Genomic DNA, 23,121 nt, shown 5'->3' with positions numbered 1-23,121 from the left:
TCCAAAACAACCAAACACAATATTAACTAGAAATACTTACCTTATTGGCAGAAGGGATAGAGCTGAGAGCCCTTGCACAGGGCTTGTGTTTGTGCCATTGGCATTGTACAAAAAGCAGAGTGCAGGGTTCTAGGTTGATCGTCTCCTACCTACTTCAGCTCTGCCATGCAGCTGTGCAAACTGTTTCCTTTTGTTGTTAGAGCTGTCTTTCACTCTTTCCAAATGTTGTCTAATAAGCTGCTCCAGTGTGTGTGCTCACATGCACTAAATTACATTGCTATCTGGCAGTGCTCAGTGGTTCTTGGCAACTGTGTGCCGTTTACCCATGTATTTCTGAATCAAAAAGAACCATACAGTAAAAACCATGATTTCCTCTTTAATACCTTTAATACCTCTCTTCTGTGGTGGATTTCGTCCAGCTTCTGTTGGCTCTCAGACCTACAGTTAATTCAGTATCTGTAGTGCTGATATTAGTACTGCTAGGTTGGGGTTGCCCTCAGAGAAGCCCATGGAAACACATGGTTCATTGTTCCCACAACCCAGTTAAGATTCGGAGTGCCCCATATAATTGTCAGTCAGTGCTAAAGAGCTCCTGTTAAACCTAAGAATGGATGCTAGAGGAGGTGGTGTATTTCTAGCGGAAGACCCAGCAATGCTGTTAGTTTACTGGTATTAATGGCATCCTACTAATTGAGTTAGGGATATTCTTTGATGTCTATATACACACTACTGACATATTAAGAAATATTTAAATTAGCTAATGATTACAGATAGACAAGCTTGGTACTAAAACAATGAAAACAAGCTGTTGGGAAAAGATTTTCTTCCATTGTTAGTAATCTATAGACATTTGTTGCTTGAAATACTTTGTTCTTCATTCAAACTATAAAAGCCATGGTATGAAATACCCTTAACATAAGGCTTTAAATAATTGCCATTCTTACTTCATGTTTGTTTATCTATTCTATGTGACCTTTCAATTCCTGACTGAGTATGAAGATCCATAAATAGATCTGACTGTGTAAGCACTGCTGTCATGGGTAATGTGCAGATGCTGTGTAACAGGAATGACATGATATTCTTTTTCCAAACAAGTGTGCATTTGTACAGATATTTGTTGAATACCTGCTACTTCGAACATGATGTGGCCAGCCTTTGTCCTTCCCTTGTCCTGGTTTCAGCCCAGTGTAATCATGCCCCAATGTTGTTGCTGAGTGATGGACCACATGCAGCCCATGGCCCAAGGGTTGGACATGTCTTTCGTAGAACAATGTTATGCATTTTTTAAAACTTACACAATGTCCCTCTCCATTTTTTCCCTACTGTGTTATCTTTTTCAAAGCTCCAAGCAACTCCATTATCAGTGATTTTTTTTCTTCTCTAAATAGTTAATAGTTCTCGTTGCGTTGCACCTGATTAGATAGATATGTCCTATCAATTGATGCATAATGCCTGGCCATTAATATTTCAGCTTTACAGTATGAAAATTTGTTTTGGTAACAGCAGAGAGATCATTGTTCTCTAAACTGAATGCTTTATAGGGTTTTGTGTCTGATTTCAGAGTTCTGATGGGGCTAACCATTGCTTTTCAGTGTATGAAATAGGATGTTTACGTACATATATGTTTTTATAGACTTGGAGGCAACAGAAGTTGTGAGTGATAGACTCCAACAAAATGTTCAAGGACTTCTAAAAGTATTCTGGAGCAGCTGGGCTGTCTGTACCTCTGAGAAGATAGCTGTCCTCTTAGCTGGAAGCTGTGATACGACTAATATAACACTTGTGATATTGTGCACAAGAAAACTGTGCCAAACAGTTGCAGAAATGAATTACTATTTAGTGGACTGACAGCCACCCATTTGTACAGTGACTATTGTATGCAGTACTTCTCATTGTGATTCCTTTCATCTCCTTGGCTCTTTCTTTCGTCAGCCTTCTAGTTTCTTACAATCACTTGCTCTGTGTTGATTGAAATCTTTGCTAGTTCTTTGGGTGCTGAAGGCTCTCAGTGTTTCTGTAATAATCATAACAATTAGTAATAAGGAGAAGGCTGATAATGACTTTGCATGAAAAACGAAGACCAATGGAGAAAATCTCACAGCTGCCTGGAAGTGCTGTTCTTAAAAGCTCCAGGAGAATAGCTGCGTTGGGTGGCTTCCTCTGTAAAAGCTCTCCTAGCTACAGTTAGTAGAGTCTCAGGTTCCCTAGGTAACTTGAATATTAATTACTATACTAGTATTCTTCAAAGGTTTTCCACTTAAAAGAAATGTTTCGTTAGTGTAACAAATTACAGAGCCCAATTGGGCACAAGCTGTAATTGTTTTTGCGCCTCCACATCCCTTTGCTTTACAGACGGCTAAGCTTGATTTATTCTAATTTGGGCTATACTCCTATGGTGGCAAATAATCTGCATTTCTTCCAATAGATGCACCTCCTGTTCTTGCTGAAAGCCAGCAGATATCTAAAACAACCCTGAAAATGGCTGGGGAGAAAGGGATGGTGGATAGGGAGAAGAGTATAGCAGGTGCTGTGTTTCAGAGAAGCCACTGGGCACTGTTTCTGGACTATCTTGCATAGCTTGGAGACTGGCAAAGTGATACAACAGTTCTTCATGGGCAGTCTCATACTGTGATAGCTGTGGGCTCTGCCCTTCTTCCTTACAGGAAAACAATTTCTGACAAACCCTACTTGCATGTGAAAATGAAGAGAAAGGGAAACTCCTAGATATAGAATGTGGCTTTAAAAATCCAGATGTTGCATCACAATTTAGGCAGCACAATGTTTCAGTTCTACCAAAACATTTGTAAATGTTTATTAAAAAAAAACACAAACCAAAACTCAACTCTAGATCTTGAAAGAAATAGTTGAAATCAACCCATTTTCCTAGTCCTGTAATTTATCCTCCTGCTTTTTATTTCACTCAAACTCTATTACACTTTTTCTGCTTTAATATCACTTCTGAAAAGCATGTAAAACATTCTTGCAGATTATTAGATCCCACTCTTACTTGAAAGGAACAATTTTTAGTATGTTGCACAAACATATGTAACAGTATTGCTTAACAAAACATGGCCGAAACACGAATGAAATACCCTGCAAGGTCAATTTATGCTTACATAAGCTCACACCACCGCATAATCAATAGCTTTCCTAACACTAAACAGATCGATAACTCTGCTGTACTCTTTGAAATCTTCCGTTCCAGTATACATGAAAAAAACACAGAGCTCTGAGATTATGGTGTGATTTAAGAATACATTTGCTGTATGTTTAGTAGACCGTATGTAAAAACAGAAACTTATTTCCATTTCAGAAAATAAAAAGGCTTGGTCAAGAGATGGGAATCCGTGACAGTGTGGAGAAATGGATTAATCTTTTAATTGCTTTGCTGACATTATACTTTCCTAAAAGACTGAAGAATTCCTGTAAAGGAAAACTAATTTTGGATCAGATTTTGTTATGTTTTTATGGTTGACTCTTTCAAAATGTTTTGTTTGAAAAATCTATTACAGTTTTTGGGTATTCAGCCTTGGTTTCAGGTTCAACCTTGTATTTTATTGTCTTAGATGTATGTTACATACTTCATTTATGAAGAGTTCAAGGGCTTGTCAGTGTAGCATATCCCTTCATCACATTCTGTTTCAGATATATTTAATCACTCTTTTCTAAAAGATTGGAATAAGTCTTAATATGTCCTGTTGCACTTTGATGCTATTGACTTGCATTGTCAAAAGCCTGGAGAAACGCATTGTTCTAGAGCCCCTGGTGCAGTACTGCCAGGTAGTTGCTTGCCCACTATAAAAGATTGCATAAGTAAGCATAGATAAAATATCCCCTCACTGTTTGTGACTGAATCCTTTAAATGCTGCTGGTATAATTCCAGGTATTTTGTAGGTTCTTTTGAACTGTCATGAAAATCTCCTCACTACGAAGTTTCACTATCTTTGTTGTCTTCAGTAAACAGCTCATATGAGCTGATGACTGCAAATACCCAAGCTAGATGACACCTGAACATCTGTTGGAAAAATAAAGATTTTCTCTGGTATTAGTAATCTACAGACATTTATTTCTTGAAATACTTTGTCCTTTATTCAAATGATGTTAAAAACCGTGTTGTGAAATACACTTAGCTTACAGGAATTACAGCTTTGAATAATTGTCATTCAAGAGAAGGTTCTCTTGAATTGAGTAGTTTCCAAATATTTGCTGTGAAATTGGGCTTGCTTTACGAAGCAAGTCAAGGGAAATGACATTCCTATTGAGGGCTCATACAGACCTTTGGTGCTTAGTTAGTTAGAACTGATTTTCATCCGTCTAGCTCTCTACCACCTCATCTCTATTTATTTGCCTGACTTTGAGCAGGTTTGGTTTATTTTTTTTCAGGTCAGAATTAACTTCATGCTGTAATGCAGTTCAAAATTTTATCACTTCTCAAAACAACACCCCACTGGGAAGTAACATGAGTTATGAAGTAGACAGCAAGAAGACCATCCTCATTACAGAAGACATTTTTAGAATGCTGCCTGTGGTAAGAACTGTATCCTTGCCTGTTATTATAATTGCAGTACCACGTATACTTTGGAATAGTAATAGAGCTGCTTACTTTTATTTCTCTAGAAGAGCCCCTTCACCCCGTATGCACTTCCTCTTTCATGTCGTGTGACTTCTTTTTAGCTTTCCTTTGCAGTGGTATAGGCATGAACAGGACATCGTAGATCTGGTTGTAGGTAGAGTTACTATGGAACCCAAGCTGCTGCCTGTCTTGGCAGTCAGCTGAATTCAGGGCTGAAGAATTGAGAAAGGTTGTGCTTTTTTTAATTCTCATTTTAAAATACATTTCGGTTTTGAGCTGTGTTTCATATTCCTTGTATTCCCATGCCATTTCTCCTGAAGGCTAAGGCTTGTCACTTGTGGAGGCTGTGTTGGGGATAAATCTGTTGGTGAGATGAAGCTTTTGCAGCCAGAAACACAGACTGAGCAAAGGAATTCGATTTTGTAGCTAGGGTCTTTTAGTAGAGGTATAATATCTAGAGACAAGACAAAGGTGTCCTGGTTTCAGCTGAGATTGTTAATATTGCACTGATGCTTTGACTGTTTCTGAGTAAATAAGAATACAGCCAGGGCTGAGCTGGGCCGCACAGTGGGGAAGAGCTATGGCCCTTATGGTGCAGTCTCTGTAGTGAGACAGAGCCAGAACAGGTGCTTAGAATTAGGCCTGTGCTTATTCCATAGCACGGGTGCAGAGTTGGCTTGGGGGGTGGTTGTGTGTGGGTTGGCAGGTGGTGAGACCTTGTGTTGGTAGCAGAACATTGGTTGGTGGCTAATTGTATGTTTAGTTATTGTTGCATTTTTCTTTTTGCTTTCTTTTTCTGTTTTTCTGAATAGTTTTTTATCTCAACCTCCAAGTTTTATTTTGCTACTATTCCTCTCCTTATCCTACCTGGGAAGGGGTGAATGAATGACTAAGTGGTGTTGAGCTACTGGCTGGATTAAATTTCAACAGTCCTTTTGGCAACCAGTGTGAGTCTCGAAGGGTTGAGATGACAAGAGAACTAATGAGAGCTTGTTAAAACAAGAATTGCAGCAAATGTTACAGTAATTTAATAGCTGCTGGTCACAATGTCATTTTTTTTTATTATTTTTGGAGATGCGTCAGAGTTTTTTCATGGAACCATATCACTTGCTGTATATGATCCCTGTTCCACTGTTTGCCATCCCTGGGGGCTGGACTGAGGTTATAATTTTTCTGTAACACTGGTTGGAAAATTAATCTGATATTTGTATTTGATATTTCAGTAATCTTCATACTTTGGAAACCATATATTGGAAACTATTAATAATTTCACTCTTTACTTGGTCTCCTCAGGGAGCCCGGCTATGGTGGAGGCAAGTGGCAATGTTCAGATCAGTATGCTCCTAATGCTATGCCTACTTAATGTGTTTCAGGTTTTGTTTAAGGTTAAACAACAAATTATGAATAGTTTAGACCCCTAGAGGTCTGCCCCAAGGCTGGATAGTTATGAGTGGCAGGGAGTGTGGGTTGATATGGGTACCTAAAGCAATGGACACCCTCAGTGTTTTGGGATTTCACCTCCAAACAACTGCAGAATCCTGAAAACTTTGGAAGAGGTATGCCATTGCCTTGGCAACCCTAGAGAGACAAAAATCACCGCAGTGTGCTAGGTCCTGGTCCATTCTTACTGAGATGTATTCAACACTTTACTACACCCCAAAGGGAAAGAGGTCTCTGGATTTGATGGCAGTGCAATAGGTCCAGCTATTGCTCCATCCCATGTGACAGGTCTTGTAGTTCAACTAGAGAACCAACCTGTGCCACTTTCAGTTGCCCCTATATAAACGTCACAAATATGGCTGCAAAAGTCAACTTGTTTAGTAAGGAAAGAAACCCCTACTAAAGGAAGTATGGAAGAAGTCGAAGCAGGGCTGTTGTAAGGACAGGGAGAGAAATAATCAGCATTCATAAAGGAGACAGTAACAGTCTGAGCCCTAACTATGAGTGAACTGCGAGATATGCAAAAAGATCTCAGACATTATCCAGGCAACCTGGCTGCTCCAGTGCTGAAATAATGGGGTCAGTAGCCTGGTCTTAGTGAGCATAAAAGCCAGGCAGCTGTGATCCCTTTCTAGGGGTTATAAACAAAGCATTTGGAAAAGAAACTTAAGTCTATGCCTTAAGGAAGACATGGTACATTTCCCAGGCAAATGCACCATTTTGGAGAAACATATTTAGTACCTGATGGAATTATCTGTGCTGGAGATGGTGTATAGTATTGACCTAGACAATTATCAGTTATCCCAAGGTCCAGATGATGTCAGGTGCTGGCAGTATGTGGCTGAAATTTGTATGGAGCACACCATCATCATATGCCAGGACACTTACAGCAATGTTCTGGAAAGATAATGAAAAAAACAGTGATGGATGAAGTGGCTCCCCTACTTCAACAATACAGAGGAAATCTCTCCTCCTCCCTATGGGCCCATGTCTGAGCAGTGGAGAAACTGTTCTGGGAATTCAAAGGCAGGATGTGCTATCCAATCCTGATTTGTGTGATGAGCCTAGTGCTTTCTTATCCTGCTGTGAATCACTAAAGAAATGGAGGAGGTGACTGGTTCTTAATGAAAGATAAAAGTATAGGATTTTTTAATGTATGTTTGCTAGGCTAGCTACAGTTCTCTGGCCTGTGTGTTATCCTACTGTCTTTTCAGAATTAAACAAGGTATTTTTGCTATATTTAATGATATGTTGCCAGGCAACATGACATCCACCATTTTCCCTACCCTTTTTACCTTGTTGATAACAGTTCCCCTTTGCTTTTCTTTGAGGAAGTTGATGAGATTATGAGAAGGGATAGTGTTTTGTGTAAGAAAGTTTTGACTCACTTTTACGCACAGATTCAGTTTCTGCAGTTGAAGTAGCCCTGTTGTTGGCCTTCTCTGTTGAATGACTGTGCTCCTGTAGTAGAAGGGACTGAACGATATATATGAGATGTTTCAGAGAGCCTGAGATAATAACCAACTAAATTAATATAAACTGAAATAATCAACACTTTACATTAATTTGCTAAGTTGTGATCTGTACTCTTTCACAAGTGGATGCACTTAGGCCTCATTCAGCTTCCCCAGGGCAAGACAGCAACCTATAACAAGAAGAGAAATCGAGAGGATGAACAGCCAGAAACAGCAACTGCTTCACTTAGCAGTCAGATTCACTATGAATTAAGCCAGGGCACATGCTTATCCATTGCAGCACCTTCAGGTTCCAGTAAATTCATCATTCTACCTCAAATATAATTGAGTGATGACAAACTAATAAGCATTTTCAAGGCTACTTTCTATTAGTTGACATAATTGATGACTATGTGGTAATTCCCAGTCTGTTTCAGTGTAAAGGAAAATGGGAGAATTTAAGCTATCTTCAGTAAGAGCTAGTTCCTCAGCTTTTCAAAGATTCAATCCAGTAGTAGTTGGTTTGTTGTTGTTTTTTTTTTTTCATTACACAAATTTAAATTATATTCATCCCGTTTTAATGGTCTGATACTTACACCATCAAAATACTGAAAGCAAAAGTAGTGGTTTTCAGTCTGTTGGTGACTATTTTTGCCTTTTGGCCGTTTGTGTCTGGCAATGCTGTCTGCTAAATGGCGAATGCTTTCACTGGGATTTATGAGATTAAAGCTGCAAGGACAAATGACTGGAGACCTAAAGAAACAATTGAAAATTTTATTAAATATACACCATGTCTTTTTATTTGTTTGCAGTCCTCTCCCCTTTCAGTTTATCCCTTCAAGAACTGTGCAGTGGTTGGAAATGGAGGCATTCTGAAAAATTCCAGCTGTGGCGCTGAAATCGATCGTTCTGACTTCGTGTTTAGGTAAGAGCCACTTCATCTCTCTGAAGGCTGTTGGACATTTCTACAAGCTTGGCAGGCTTGGAAGCATGCCAATGCCAGTTTGTAGCAATGAGGAGAGATCTACCTCTCAAAGGGTAATCCTTCAGCTTTATAGATTCAAGGGCTCTGCTTCCTTAGTAAAGAAGGGATTTTGTGGATACATATATAATTCAAAATTACAAGGATACCTTGCCAGTAGTGTGAAACTTGATTATCTGAGAAGGTGATATTTCTTTTCAATTAACACCCTTAAGGAGAGGAACCTTTTTATTTTTTATTTTTATTTTTTAAAGGAGAAGAGTTAAAAAAAAAAAAAAAACCTCTGAAATAAAAACAAGTCTGTTATTAAATACTATGTTTACTTTTGCCAGTGGGTTTACCTTGTCACAGTTGTGTCACTAATGCAGTTACTTAACTGTCCCAGTATTTGTCTTACTTCTGTGAGCATCAGATTTATTTAAGTAATTCGTCATAGAATTGAATTGGAAGGGATCTGTGACCTTTAGACATCATCTAGTCCAACTGCCTTGCAATGAACAGGTATGATCAACACCCAGTAGGTGCACTCTCAGTAGGTTTGATAACACCAAGCTGGGCGGTACAGTTGACACAACAGAAGGAAGGGATACCATCCAGAGGAACCAGGAAAGGCTTGTAGAGTGGGCCCAGGGTGGGGACCTAATGAGGTTCAACAACACCAAGCGCAGGGTGTTGCACTTGGGCCAAGTCAGTCCTAGATTTGCATTCAGACTGGGAGAATAACTCATTAAGAGCAGCCCTGCAGAGAAAGACTTGCGGGTTATGGTGGATGTAAAGCTTGATGTGAGCCAGCAGTGTGTGCTGGCAGCTCAGAAGGCCAACTGAATCCAGGGCTGCATCATAAGAGGGGTGGCCAAAAGGGAGAGAGGGAGGGGATTGTTCTCCTTTACTCTGCCCTTGTGAGGCCCAATCTGAAGTACTGCCTCCAGGCTTGGAGTCCCTAACACAAGAAAGACGTGGAGCTGTTGGAGTTGGTCTAGACAAGGCTATGAAGATGATCAGAAGGCTGGAGTGCCTCTCCTTTGGAGAAGGGTTGAGGGAGCTGGGCTTGTTTAGCTTGGAGAAGGCTCTGGAGACATGTCATTGAGGTCATCTGGAAATTGAGGGGGGAGATCTCCTTTTTACATGGTCTGATAGTGATAGGACAAGGGGAAATAGCTTTAAACTAAAAGAGACGAGATTTGTTGTAGATATGTGGAATTTTTTTATTCAGAGGGTGCTTAGGTACTGGCACAGCTGCCTAGAGTTGTGGATGCCCTATCCCTAGAGGCACTCAAGGCCAGCCTGGATGGGGCCTTGGTCAGCCTCATCAGGGGAGTTGGAACTGGATGATATTTAAGGTCCCTTCCAACTCAAGCCATTCTATGACATCTATGTTGAGATCGGGTTGTTCAGAGCCTCATCCTGTTTCTTCATCTCCCTCAATAGAATGTGGAGAAAAATAGACAAATTCAGAGCAAAATAATGGCCACTCTTTCAGTGCAAGTGAGAAATTGTTGTTTCTGAAAGGAAACACTAATCAAAGTACTTCTCTCAGTGATGACCAATCACATGGTCTTGTTGACTTTGTTTCCTTTCCTGTCTTTGAGTAATATATGGGCTTTTCAAATAATTTAAAAAAACCTTTCCAATTAGATGACTAATCTTAATACAAGTGAGGATTCTGTATACTAACATGCTAAACCTAAATGTGTGATTTCAAAAAGAATACCTCCTTTACCTTATAACCAAAACCACTCTTTCTGCAGTTGGGTAAGATCTGCTATTGCCTCATGAACTTCATATTGCCTATGAAACAACTATCAGCATTGCTGTGCCAACTGAGGGATTGGTACCAATCAGTCGTTTTAGACAGAAAATAAGAAAAAACTTTGCAGATTAAATGCATTATTTAGGCAAAAGGTGGAATATTTTCATTCAGCTGACATAGGTCATTCATAGACTGTCTCTTTACAGGATTTTAACTGTGCTTGTGATTTGTGAGATGGTTTATGAAAATGAGCTCTCTATGCCCTATTTTAACCATCTGCACAGTAGATTATAATTTTATTTATTTATTTATTTATTTACCAGAGTGCTAGTGCTGTAAGCCTTGTTTAATATTTGTAAAGTACTTAGGGATCCCCGGGTGCTGACATAAAAGTGTCATTGCACAAGAGAGGAATTTGCAAATAAATACTGTGAAGCATCTGCTTAAAGAAACGTTTCTCAATTTCAGGTGTAACCTCCCTCCAACAATGGGAAGCATTAGCAAAGATGTCGGCAATAAAACAAACCTTGTGACTGTTAATCCAAGTATCATAGCTCAGAAGTAAGTAATACTGAAATTCAGTTTCTGTGCAGTGTTGTATAATTGCTTGACGTGATTTAGACTGTTAAAAATCCATTGAGATACCAACACAGAGAGCAGTGCATACTGATTACTTCATTAATGAGCTTTAGTTCCCTTGTAAAATATGTACCATTCTAAATGGAAATCTATTAAGCTTGGCCTTTTTGTAGCATAAAGGTGTCAGCAGTACCCAGATTAGCAAGTTACTTGGCTGGCACCAGTCTAAACTTTATGACCGAGTAAAACTGATGATTGCAAGCCCAAGCTGTTTCCTTTCCTTCCATGACCTTTATGACACCCCAACGTAAGAAAGGAATTACAATAATAAATCAGGAAAGCTTGGAAATGTGTGTCCAGCTCTATCAGTATGACTGTAAACACATTTTCCTAGTTAACATGCTAAAGAGCTGTTCTGATGAAGGATATTTCCTAAATGGACACCCAACTTCTGCAGTCTGTTTTCTCAATCCACGTTGGTCACTTCATTTTTCTCAGTAGTGTTTTACTTCCTTGATGAAAAGAAAATCTAATAAGGCTTGGCTGACTAATCTGACATCTTCAGACATCTTCAGCAGTCTGGAGCTGCAGCTTATCTTTGAAAAGGACTGCTGTGGCATGTTATTTACTGCTTACTGATCTTACTGTGTCCCATTGTCTTGTTATCAGTATTTGTCAAATAAACATCAGGCAAAACTTTTTTCTTTTCTTCCCTTCTTAGAAGGCAGAAGGAAAGGTACAGTAAGCATAGATAATAGGCATTTGCTATTGTTTCAGGATATAACCTGAATTTTTGCAGTGTTAACTGCTTTGGTGGCTACCCAGCCCTTTTTAACTTAAATGAAGATGAATTATAGCTTGCCCCAAAATAGATTTAGCCCATTGATGTTAGTGGGGGTGCACTAAAATCTGAAAAAAGATAACTTGGTCCGGTGACTGCTGACCTAGTGCATCATTTCCCTGACCTTGATCATAGTTCCCTGCCACATGTACACTCATTTTTTTTAGCCAAGTTAAGCCACCTTGAAGTTAGTAGGACTTACAGTGAGGGAAATAGGAGTTAAGCCTGTGTGAGGGTGACATGAGATTATGGAAGGCCTTTAGGATTTGGAAAAAGAAAAAAGATTGTTTAAATATTCATGGAAGACTATTAAAGCTTTTGAAGGAGGAGAGGACAAGGAAGCAAGCTGCAGTTAGCAGAGCTAACTTTGTTTTCTCATCTAGAAGTCCTGTCATTACTTAATTCACTTCGATTTCTGTGTTTCAATACTGAGTTAGTTTGATGTTACCTCTTGAACTCCAGGCACGTCCAACCCTTGGCCCCCAGACTGCATGCAGTCCAGCCCAGCCTGTCCTGCTGCCTGCCCCACGCCCTGGGCCATCATGGCATCATCTCTTCCATGCAGAGCAAACAGGCCTGGCCCTGGATGTGCACTCCTTGCTCAGCAACAACCAAAACATTGGCCCAAGACAATTTCTCTTCCCATGGTGTGGCCCAGGCAAGCCATAATTTAACAGACTCTCTTACAGAAAACAAGCACAGTTCTTGTGTGTCCTAATGAAGCTGGGCTACACCACACCTTATAGCAGCAGCACTTAAAGGGAAAGAACGTTTAGGCTTCTAGCTAAGAAGGAAGTACAGACAACTCAGTTCTGTCCTGAAAGCTTTTTATATGTATTACACTGAGTAGAAACAAAAATAATTCTGGGAAAAGTGGCCACAAGTTCACCCTGAGCAATAAGCTCAGGACTCTTGCTTGCTTTCACTACATGGCTCTTTGGTGCACAGGGGACTAGGTTGAGCAGGAGGGCCTGAGAGTATCTCATTCATTCTGTTTCAGAGCCTGCTGGTAATGGGATTTTTCTGAGAAGCAGAAGCTGTAAGTTTAAGCCCCTTCACACTGAGACTAGTTGTATCTGTCTTTGCATGACTTCAATTGTGCAAGAGGCGACTGTTAACTACAGTGAGAGTTTTGAGTGGACATAGCAGTAGCTGCTGTCCTCTGTGTTGAAGTTCTGCATGAGAAGAGAGTTTGAACGTACTCAAGTTGCAAAGGGAAAAGAAAACAGTTTTTCCATTTTCTGGAAGTACAGTCATTTATGGACAGCGGTCTCTGGTAGGCAGTAAAAGGTGAAAGTGCACTGCTCACATGGGCAGCTGCCAAAAAAAGAGGACTCAGCGTTTTGAAACCCAAAGGGATTGCAAGTGCCTTATGTTCAGTTGATTCCGACAACTAAGATCTATAAAGTAAATTAATTGAGAGGCACCCTTGTGTCTTGTATCATTCTGTAAAGTTCAGTATTTGGGAGCACTGCATTATTCAGTGGTGAGAAAAAATGTCTCTTTGCTGACTGCTGGGGAACCAAGCCAACTGAGTATAAATCTTCATCTGTGAAATTACAGCACCATTGTTCCCATTGTTGTCAAAGGAGATAAGTAGACCCACCTATATTTCAGCTGTTTTAAAAGCATGTCAAAAGCAACTAAAGCCCTGCAAAACTTTAGCACCCTCTCATCTTTAGTGCTTCAAGACTGCTCATGTGCATAACAGTATTTCCGCACAAGGCAGACACCAGGGTTAGAAGAGGGGTTATTGTATACATGTTGATGGAAGAAACACTTGTCACAGATACACGCAGCACATACCATTAGGGAAGTATTCTTAAGCAGAGGATGTATAATGGTTTGGGGGTTTTTTTGAATTCTTTTTCAAAATTTTCTGAATCAACCAATTCTGAAAACAGCTCCTAGTCTCATTAGAGTGAATTTTTCTTCTCCAGTAACTCCTGTGTTGCCGAATCAATCATATGAAATGTGTTCTTATACAGAAGAGCCAGATTTTTCTTACATCACATGTGATAAGATGTAAAAGATAGTATCAATTCTCAGTGTGCACAGACTGAACTGATACAGAAGAGTTTTAACTCCTGTATGCAAGTGTGTCTTGGTCTGTAATCTCTTTACTTCACTGTGTATTCCATTCACTCTTTTCCTAAAATATTGTTCTTGGCAGATACAACAAACTAAACGAAAAGAAGACAGAATTTGTGGAGAATGTTGCAGTCTATGGAGATGCTTTCCTTTTATTGCCAGCATTTTCCTTCAGAAGCAACACAGCTACTTCTTTTAAAGTCTATCACACTCTGCAAGAGTTCAAAGCAACCCAAAGGGCAATATTTTTTCACCCCACCTATTTGAAAAGTCTGGCCCAGTTTTGGAGAACTAAGGGTGTGAAAGCCTACCGGTTGTCATCTGGTTTTATGATCACTAGTGCTGCTATTGAGCTGTGTGAGAATGTGAAGCTTTATGGCTTCTGGCCTTTCTCAAAATCAACAGAGAAGATACCAATCAGCCACCACTATTATGACAATCAGTTGCCCAAACCAGGTTTCCATGCAATGCCCAAAGAATACAACCAGATCCTTCAGCTTCATGGCAAAGGCATTTTGAAGTTGCAGTTTGGTAAATGTGAATCAGACTAAAAAGGTAGGTCACATTCCTATGACATACAATGTCTTTATTTAAGTTGTGTGTCAAAGCAAAACTGGTTTTGCAAACACGTTTGTACTTAAGGAAATGTTTCTACCTTAAAATCGACAAATGCTGTGTTCATAAAAAAACAGAAAGATAGGATAGATAGTGTACTGCAGTGAGAAATGCTTTCTAAATGTGAACTTTAGATGGGAGAATAGCTGAACACGCATTATCACTGCAATTCACAGTCTGTCACTAGTGTCTCCTCATCTCAGATGTTTCCACCAAACTATGTTTGGTTTGTACCAACCTCCTTTGTGAACTACTTTATTTAAGGCAGTCACGCACTGTAATCTAGAAGAGAAGACAACTAATCCTGACATAGTATTTCCAGGTATATACAGCGGGTAAAGTTAGGTTGGCCCTGTGTAGAACTAGCATGTATGCACACTTATTCCCTCTTATTAGGAAAATGTATGTTTAGAGCAGTGTGCTGTCTCAGCCCTGGGCTGAAGAGCAGCTTGTGGACAGCAGTGAAGAAGCTGCCATACACTGCAGCAGATCTTGCTGAGCATTTTTCCTCAAGGCAGCTCAGAATCTGGGAGTTACAAATACAGGATGAAGTGTCATACCCTCTGTTCTTTCAAACTGTTCCATCCCTCTTGGTCCTCTGCCTTTTGTGCATTGCCTTAAAGAAACACAGCAAACAGTCTGGCCCCTGACCTTAGACCATTTTACCACATAGAGATTACAGATGACTTGGAAAATATTTGTCTGCGTGTTTTCAATCTTGATTTTCCCTATTTGTATAGATACTTAGAGCACAGAATGTACATAGAATGTCTCAAGGAAAGGGACGGAAAGGATGCACAGGTGTCACTGAGTCCCACTACTGACTCCATGCAGGGCCACCAAAAATTCAAACCCAACATCTAGGAGCATTGTCCAAAAGCTTCTTGAACTCCAGCAGGCCTGGAGCCATGATCACTGCCCTGGGTAGCTTGTTTCTGTGCTTGTACTTCCTCATTTTCTATGCTAACTCAGAAATTTCCCAGCTCAGAATACTGTCATCAGATTTGCTTTTCAACTGTTTTCCCAGAGGGTTCAAGTTAATATAACAGTAAGTGAACTGTACAGCAGAACCACCACATGCAGTGGACTTTAATTGGACTGATGTAATCTTACTACTTTATTTCTATTTAAATAAGTTAAAATAGCATCAGCTTGCTCAAACCAGAAAGTTTGAAAGCTAAAGGCTTTTTTTTTTAATGGCTCAGTCATGAAATATATTTGAAAGTACCTTTTGATGCTATTTAGAAGACATGCTGTCAAAGATACATCTGCAGATGGTTTGTAGTCAGGGCCTGCTAAGTTTTAAACCAGCTGATTGCCAATACCAAAGAGGCACAACCTTTTATGGTGTAAGTTTCTTTGAAGAAATAGAAAAATAAACTGCTTTCAAGTATTATTAGCATAAAATAGAATAGTTTCTGAGACCCTTCCATCCTGTCTGGTGAGTCTGCTCTTGGCTGTAGTCCATGGTAGGAGATTATTTAAAAGAAGGTGTATGTGTGTACGGTTTCATGTGGCTAAGGTAAGCTTTTTTGCTTGTAAAAGGTTGCAGCATATTGGAAAGGTTAAGAAATACATAATGTATTTTTCTTCATGGCCAAGCTGCTTATATCCTGCAGTTTCCATTGTATTTATTCTTTCAGCAGTATAAATCACTGGAGACATTCCATGTAATTTTAATTGTAGTAACTACACCAAATAGGAAAATAAAAAGCAGCTCCTCATGAATTTTTCATCCGGAGAAGCAGATAGAAGCCACAAAAATGTTTAAGCATCTGTATGGGTTAATTAAATGCTGTCCATGCTTTGCAGACAGAAAATGACTGTTGTGGTCAAATTTACAAAATGAGCTGTAAAGGAAAAAGCAACCAGAAAGATACGTTGTGAGATTTTTCTCCACTGTGCTAATCACTTCTATTTACAAAGAGAAAAGTTAGTCCTTTAATAAAAAGAAATTAAATGCTTTCAGTGTGAGCTATCATTCTGCTACTATTATCAAATATAAGAGATAATTGAAATCCTATAATGAGTACATTTTGAAGAAGATGACTTTTTCTAAAAATTGAACAATCTCATTTCTCTTTTCAATTTGTCTTTAATGTTACTCTTGCTCCCCACTCTTCCCTGTTAGTGGGTAGCTGAAGCTTCCTTATATCACTGGGTGTCCACAGAAGTCTCAGGCAGAATTTCCCTCATGCGTTACTGGAGCACAAGTCTGCTGCTGTAAATTAGAAGTAAATGAATAAGAAGTGCTGTGCTGCAAGCACCTGCATTGTAAACAGGTAGCAGGTGCTGGAACACCACAGGGAGAGCATACCTGCATCCCAGCAAACAGCTTCTGCAGTATTGCTTGCCATTCTTGCCATTGCAGAGGTGTACTTTGCTTGTTGGATACAAAGGACTGTCAGGTGTGAGAGTTGTTTAGAACTGGTTCAGAACGATGTGGGAAACTCCATCAGCTTTAATATCCACTGCTGTGCTGTTAAGGCTGTGCTCAGCAGAAACGCATGTCTTCACTAAAGTAGATGCATACCTATCACAGATTGTAAGATGGGAATTGGGACATCAGCAAAATCTCAAAATGTAATTAAAATAATGATCTTTATTATTCTGTATTAAATTACAGAATCATTTTTGCTATGGCCCTGCAGCTGAAGGAAGGAGTCTCGTTTGTTCATTGCTTTAACCTGATAAGCCTGAAAGGCATGTCATTAGCTTCAAGTAAACATGGGCTCAGGGAGGGGAAATGGCCTGAAATCCTGTTTAAAAATAGAGAGAAAAATCTGATTAGAAAAAATGTCAGATGATAAATTAATCAGACTGGCAAAAATTTGATGGCCCAGAAGTCTGGTTAAAATGCAGACAATATCTGACCAAGAAGCCATCAGGTTTTCTGCTTGCTGGAAAGAGACAGTGGGGAAGATGAGTATGTGTTGCTTTGACATACAGCACAGCAGCGTTAAGCAGCTGCTCAGAGGAGTCAGTCAGCAGAAAAAAAAACCGTGGTGAATAAGAATGGAACTGAAACTCTTTGAGCCCGGGGCAGGGAATAGTGCTCAATCGTCTGAGCAGAAGGCACTGCAGGAGGAGAGGCTGAGCAGGGAAGTGCTGGTGGCTAGAGAGTAGGGGCAGCTGAACCTTGGTTGAATGCAAGTGTGTGTTACCTGGAAAGTAACAGCTGGGTCTGGGCTTTCAATTGCAAGCAGATGAAGAAAAGCCATCTATCTGTGACAGAGAGGGCAGCCATGCAGCCTTCCAGAGCAGCATCATGCAAAGCAGGTGTCTGCCTGCCTCCTGACTCGTGATCCTCTTCTCATCAGACGTAGCTGGGTTGTGCCACCCTGACAGCATGTAGTGTTTTCTTAATATTAAAAGTTTCTGGAAATGCAAATTAGTTATAAATACTGTTATAAATATTCTATTTATAAATATAATTGTTATAAATATCCTATTTATAACTGTAGGATGCCAACATGAGCTTAAATTCTACTGGAATTCTTTTATCCTTGCAGTGTCTCATGGAGACACGTGAGATACATCACAATTTACTTCTAATGAGAAAAATATCACATTTTGAAAATAAGGGCACATCTGGATTCCTGCCAGGCAGCTAAATTGCAGCCTCCCCAAATATTATCCAGCATCAAATTATTACATGTGTGCAGCATTAAAAGAAAGGTCTTTTGCATTTGTACCCGGGCCACGTAGTTTTAAAGTATGCACTTTGCTCATGTGTTCAGCCATTGAGCTAAGTGCATTAAGAATATTGTCAGTAACAAAACAAGTGGAGATAAGTTGCTTCTGTTTATTTAAACCCTACTGGATTAAAAAAAAACAAAAAACAAACCACACACAAAAAAAAACCCAGATTAAATCAGCTTAGAGTTTGCATTAGATGTTAAATCAAATGGAAACATGTATATATATCTGTACAGATTTAAGATGGCTCTATTTTGTTTTACAGCAGCAGCCTGTGGAAGAAACAGAATAATTTCATTGTCTAGCTGTTTCAAAATATGATTAAGATAATATAATTTAAAAGTCACCCGTGTTCAGATTAGCAGTGGACGTGGTTGTGCCCAGCCCTGTTCAGTTTAGAAGGCTGCAGGGGGTAGTGCAGGTGGGGTGCTGAAAAGAAGCATTCCTCCTTTAGGAAGAGCAGATGTTGGAGCTAGATTGAGCACTGGCAGCCCAGCTTAGCCAGGAGACTTTCGTGAGCCCAGGTAATAAGTGTCAGCAACCTCTAGGTTGTAATAAAGCTGAAAAAACACATGCAGAAGGTGAAATACATCCGTGGAAGAATAAGCTGTTGGCTGGTTTTTAATATAAAAAGTGGTTTTCCTACTGTACTAATAATATCAGTAACATATTTTATTGTTTTAATTCCAGGGTGATGATCCAAAGGAGACAATTTGTGTATATCTTAGCAACTCAATGTTGGATTTGATCTGATGTGATTCTGTGAGCATTAAACTGCGTTATTACAATAGATTTTACATTTGAGGAGAAAAGGAAGGGATTTTTCACACGTTGACTGCTACGTTTCTGAATCTTGAGTATTCTTTTTAATACAAAGTAACATTTATGTGTAAATTCTGAAACTTCTGACTGTGGTTTTAATTGTAGCAAAGCACAATCTCAGGATGGTGGCAATATATGACATTCATAACGTTTTTCTTCTTAAAGTACTATTAAATTATTTTGATGTAAGGTCTCTGGTTCAATCAGTATCATAGAACATGGACAATAGTCACTGTACAGTAGCTGCCCAAGTTGGTAATGAATGCTTTCAATTAAGAACTCAGTCATGTAAACACTAGTGTTTGTCTGCGTGAGAAAGGTGATGATAAGAGCAACAATGGAGTAATTAATTCAGAACTAAGTCATTCTTAGTTTGTCCCAGGGTGCACAAATGAAGAATTCCTCAGGTTAGAGGTAGTCAAGTAGTTCACATGCTTTAATTTTGTAACCTGTGAGTAATGCTGTGGATGTAATGAAATCGCTCCTGTGAATTATGTTAATTTTGTGAAGAAGTGTTTGAGGAACCAGAGCTCTATAATTATTTTTAAACCCCTCTTCTTGCTTGTATTCCTGTCTAAGGTCCAGTTCAGCTCTAAATGAGGACAATCAACTACGTTTCATGCTGCATCCCCTGAAGTCCTGGTAGGCATGACTTTGCACACATTCCTGCAATCCCAGGTCCGTATCTGTGCTGACATACGAGATGGACTGTTCACTAGAAAAAAATGATCTATACCAGCCCTAGTATTTTTTTTGTTTCTTTTTTACCTAGCATAACACCATTCTGTCTGTGACTACAGATAAAGAATCTGCATTGAGTGTTATTAGATTAGCTTTCTTTCAGAGCCAATCCCAAACTTATTCTCCTGTACTGGGGCATATGAGAAAGAAAACTACAGTCTCCTAATTAAAACCCCATGCAGTTCTGGTGCTTCAGGTTTCCATACGGTCCAGCAGAGCAACATTCTGCAACAAGCACAAGTGAAATAAAGAATCACATTATTGTTAGTGGGAGCTACAGGCACTTGTACAGGCACTAGCTGTGGCTGCTAGTATTATACTGCTTATATTTTTTTACTGCAGGAAGAAGAATTGTAGTAACCAGTTTCTGTTGCAAGAGGCTTTTTTTGAGTCCACTGGAATGATCAATTCGATGATAGAATGTCCTTCCTATCCTTTTAGTCAGATACCATCAGGTTTTTCTCTACTAAAACTCATCTTACTACAGTAGCACTAAATCCCCAATCAACTGATAGTTTACAGAGTGTTCAGTATTCCACTCATTGAGGATTATTTCTGCAAAGAAAAAAAACCCACCAAAAAACCTACTTAAATGTATTGAACCTTATAAAATATACTTTTAAACTGATATCTTCTAAGAGCATTTCTATATTGCTGTAGTATTTGACAGCTTAACTTGCAGCAGTTTTATAATCACATAAATAATCCTAAAAATGTATGAATCTGTCATTATTGTTGCAGGTCTCTTAGCTGAGAAATGTTCAGCATTTTGATCCCTTTCCAAGATGATATCACAATCTCACTACTCCTACCCAAAAGTGGCCCTAAACTCAGCTACATACATCAGCAACGAATTCTTTTTTTTTTTTTGCAAAACGAGGTTTTTAAAAAATAGATAGTGCTTTGGGGTGTTGAATGACACCACGGATACACAAGTGGACCATTGAATATCAGTAGGGCTTTTAAGAGAAGCAAAGATGTCATAATTGAGGTGATAGGCACAGCTGCCTTACCAGCTGGTGGCTGGAAGAGGCGAACACAAGGGCTTGATTCACTGAGGCTGTTCTGGTTCCAGTTCTGCATGTCCATGTTTTGTCCTCTCTAGCAGTAGAATTTGTGCCAGTTTCTGGGCACGGGCATCTGCCACTTACAGAGCTAGCTGCTGTAAGGCCTCGCTTCCATGTTCTTGGTGTGGTGGATGATTGCCTGCTGCAAGACCCCAGTTACACATAGAAGACAAATTTACTCCAAAAAGAGCTCTTCTATGCCATAAATGACTTATGTAGACTGTACCTGAGTGTAACTAAGCTGTGAAAAGTGGTGTACTCATCCTTTGAGTGATACAAATAACTGAGATTGAGAACCACCTCGTATTTCATCCAGGAGACAAAATACCTGTACTCAGTCAAAGACTGTAGCTTATTTCTGCCTATTCGCGCATTGAGATGATCTCAGCTGTGTAGCAATTCCTCCTTCTTGTTGTGTTCTGTTCACCCTGTGGTCGTTATCTCAGAGGACTCGATAGATTTTTTTTATTCCTTCCCAAAACTGTTTCTTTCCTTCTGTCCTGGCTGGCTCCATCTTCTTGAGCTCAGCCCAGGGAGATATCAGTGCCACATGTGCAGCAGAGCATTAAGGAGTTTCAGAGTCAGAACTGCTATTCTGTTTGGAGACAAGGAGGATTTACTAACACAGCCATACAGCTGTCCTCTGTGCTTGAGAATATTTCTTGCCGCGTAAATCAGAATAGACTTTATGTCCAGGCAAGAGCTCTGTTTTCTGAAATGCTGAAATTTTTAAGCTGTAATAAGCACCTGCTGGAGCCTTAGTTTGGTATAGTATGTTGTGGTTGCAACTAGGCAGTAGCAGTAGATCCCTGACCAATCTTTATAGTCCCGGACTCTTGCTGTGCTTTGTGTAGAAGGAGGACAGTACTTTGCGTGGCAGTCACCTTTGTATGTACTTAGGGGTGATGCTCTCTCAGCCTTTCCTCATGAGAGGTATTCAGACTAAGTTTGATGATTTATGCCATGATTTATGCACGAACATAGTGCAAAACCCGATTTTGTGTAAGTAGAGAAGTTGAGAAACAACTTTTAGCAAAGGTATTTGATAGCACTGTATCACTTTCTGTCATGAATAAATGTAAACTGTACTGTGACACACCATCAAGAGTTGGAGTGAGCGTGTGTGGGGGATATTTCTGTGCAGCTGTGATATTCATAGCACATAGTCAAAAGTTGAGTAAAATATCTTTTCAGAGAGGTGCAGCTGAAAAGAAGAAACTTTTTTTAGTTTCCTTCCAAAACATGTCTAAACTAAATTGTTTAGTTGATAAGTCACAATGAGAGTTTGGCCATGTCTGTGACAGGGACAGACACCTTGACTTCTTTATGCTTTCAGCAAAGTTTAAACTTGCCAGTGACCTGAAGGCACGCTCCTTTATGCTCTCTGAGCTGCCAGTGATTTGTGTGAAGCACAGAACGTGTTTTTAATGTAGCTTTCTCAGGCCTTGCACCAGACACGATGCTATTATGTGATGTTCATCTCATTTACTTCCCATCAGAGGAGTGCAGGTCTTGCACTTGGTTTTATTACAGCTCTTGCTGCTGTGTGCTCAATGGCAGCTTCTTGTTAATTTGTGCACAGGCCAGGCAAGCTAACAGCAGCGTCTCTCTGTGACAGGGTCCAGTCAGATTAATCAAGACTTGCTGAATCCCAGTCACTGTGGTAAAAGATGTTTTCTCTGTCAGCTGAACAAATTATTTCTCATTTATTTTACCCCTGTGCCAGGTTAATGATGAATAAATAGGATTTGTACCTGGCTGGGAATGTTTATGTCATTCTTGCGAGATAGAGCCAAGAACAGTTTTGATTAAGGACTCTTGACCAAAGGTTAGGAAGGGTTTTTCAGCTCCTCTCCTCCATTTGAGGAATAACCATTTCTCAGGTTGGTGGGCCTCCAGTGCTGTCACACACTGTGGAGTGAAAACAGAGATTAAATAGTCTTCTAAAGATAGAAGCACAGACAATGTGCTAATATTTCCACTGTACCTTCGCAGAGGCTGGCAGTGTCCTTGCACATGTCTAGTTCACAGCATCCTTAGATTACACCCTCCTTGTCTACTTCTATTCCTTTTTCTCCTTCAAATCCGTATTGTTGTATTTTCCTTTAGGATCCTGTGCTGCCGGGAGCTGGTTACTTCATCTCCCTCAGGGAAAAACATTAAGTAGATCTGTGTGGTGTTTACAGTGAGTCTGTATGGCCAGGAATCAAAAGCTGCTATGCACACGGCATGGCAAAATGCTCTCAAGATTGCTTAGTTTTCAGTCTCAGAGAAGGCAGTGTGGTGGGATATTCACCCTTCCTGACCTGAGCTGCTAAAATCTGGGCTGTAGCTCCGTGGTGACTCAAGCAGTGATGGCTGGCTGTGCAGCCCAGTCCCCTTCTTGTGCTTCAGCCCTTCGCCCATGTGGCCTCTGGCACTGGCTTGCTCCTGCACTGAGCCATTTTGGCACTTCAAGCTGGCAAAA

The 23,121-nt window shown here is 39.9% G+C and overlaps 1 protein-coding gene across 1 annotated transcript; it reads left to right on the top strand.

The window, feature by feature from the left end:
* Window positions 1-4,384: 4,384 nt before the first annotated feature.
* Window positions 4,385-19,173, top strand: ST8SIA6 (ST8 alpha-N-acetyl-neuraminide alpha-2,8-sialyltransferase 6). Its single transcript, XM_065731571.1, has 5 exons — window positions 4,385-4,528; window positions 8,280-8,392; window positions 10,668-10,760; window positions 13,793-14,265; window positions 18,715-19,173. Exons 1-4 carry the CDS (start codon window positions 4,460-4,462, stop codon window positions 14,259-14,261), a joined length of 744 nt encoding a protein of 247 aa, XP_065587643.1. The 5' UTR covers window positions 4,385-4,459; the 3' UTR covers window positions 14,262-14,265; window positions 18,715-19,173.
* The last annotated feature ends 3,948 nt before the right edge of the window (window positions 19,174-23,121 follow it).

This window comes from Cyrtonyx montezumae, unplaced genomic scaffold, assembly GCF_038088225.1.
Source record: "Cyrtonyx montezumae isolate F1298 unplaced genomic scaffold, pur_monq_1.0 scaffold_14, whole genome shotgun sequence".
Classification (NCBI taxonomy): Eukaryota; Metazoa; Chordata; class Aves; order Galliformes; family Odontophoridae; genus Cyrtonyx; species Cyrtonyx montezumae.
Note: the sequence above shows the minus strand (reverse complement) of the source record. Positions and strands in the feature narration are given on the sequence as shown.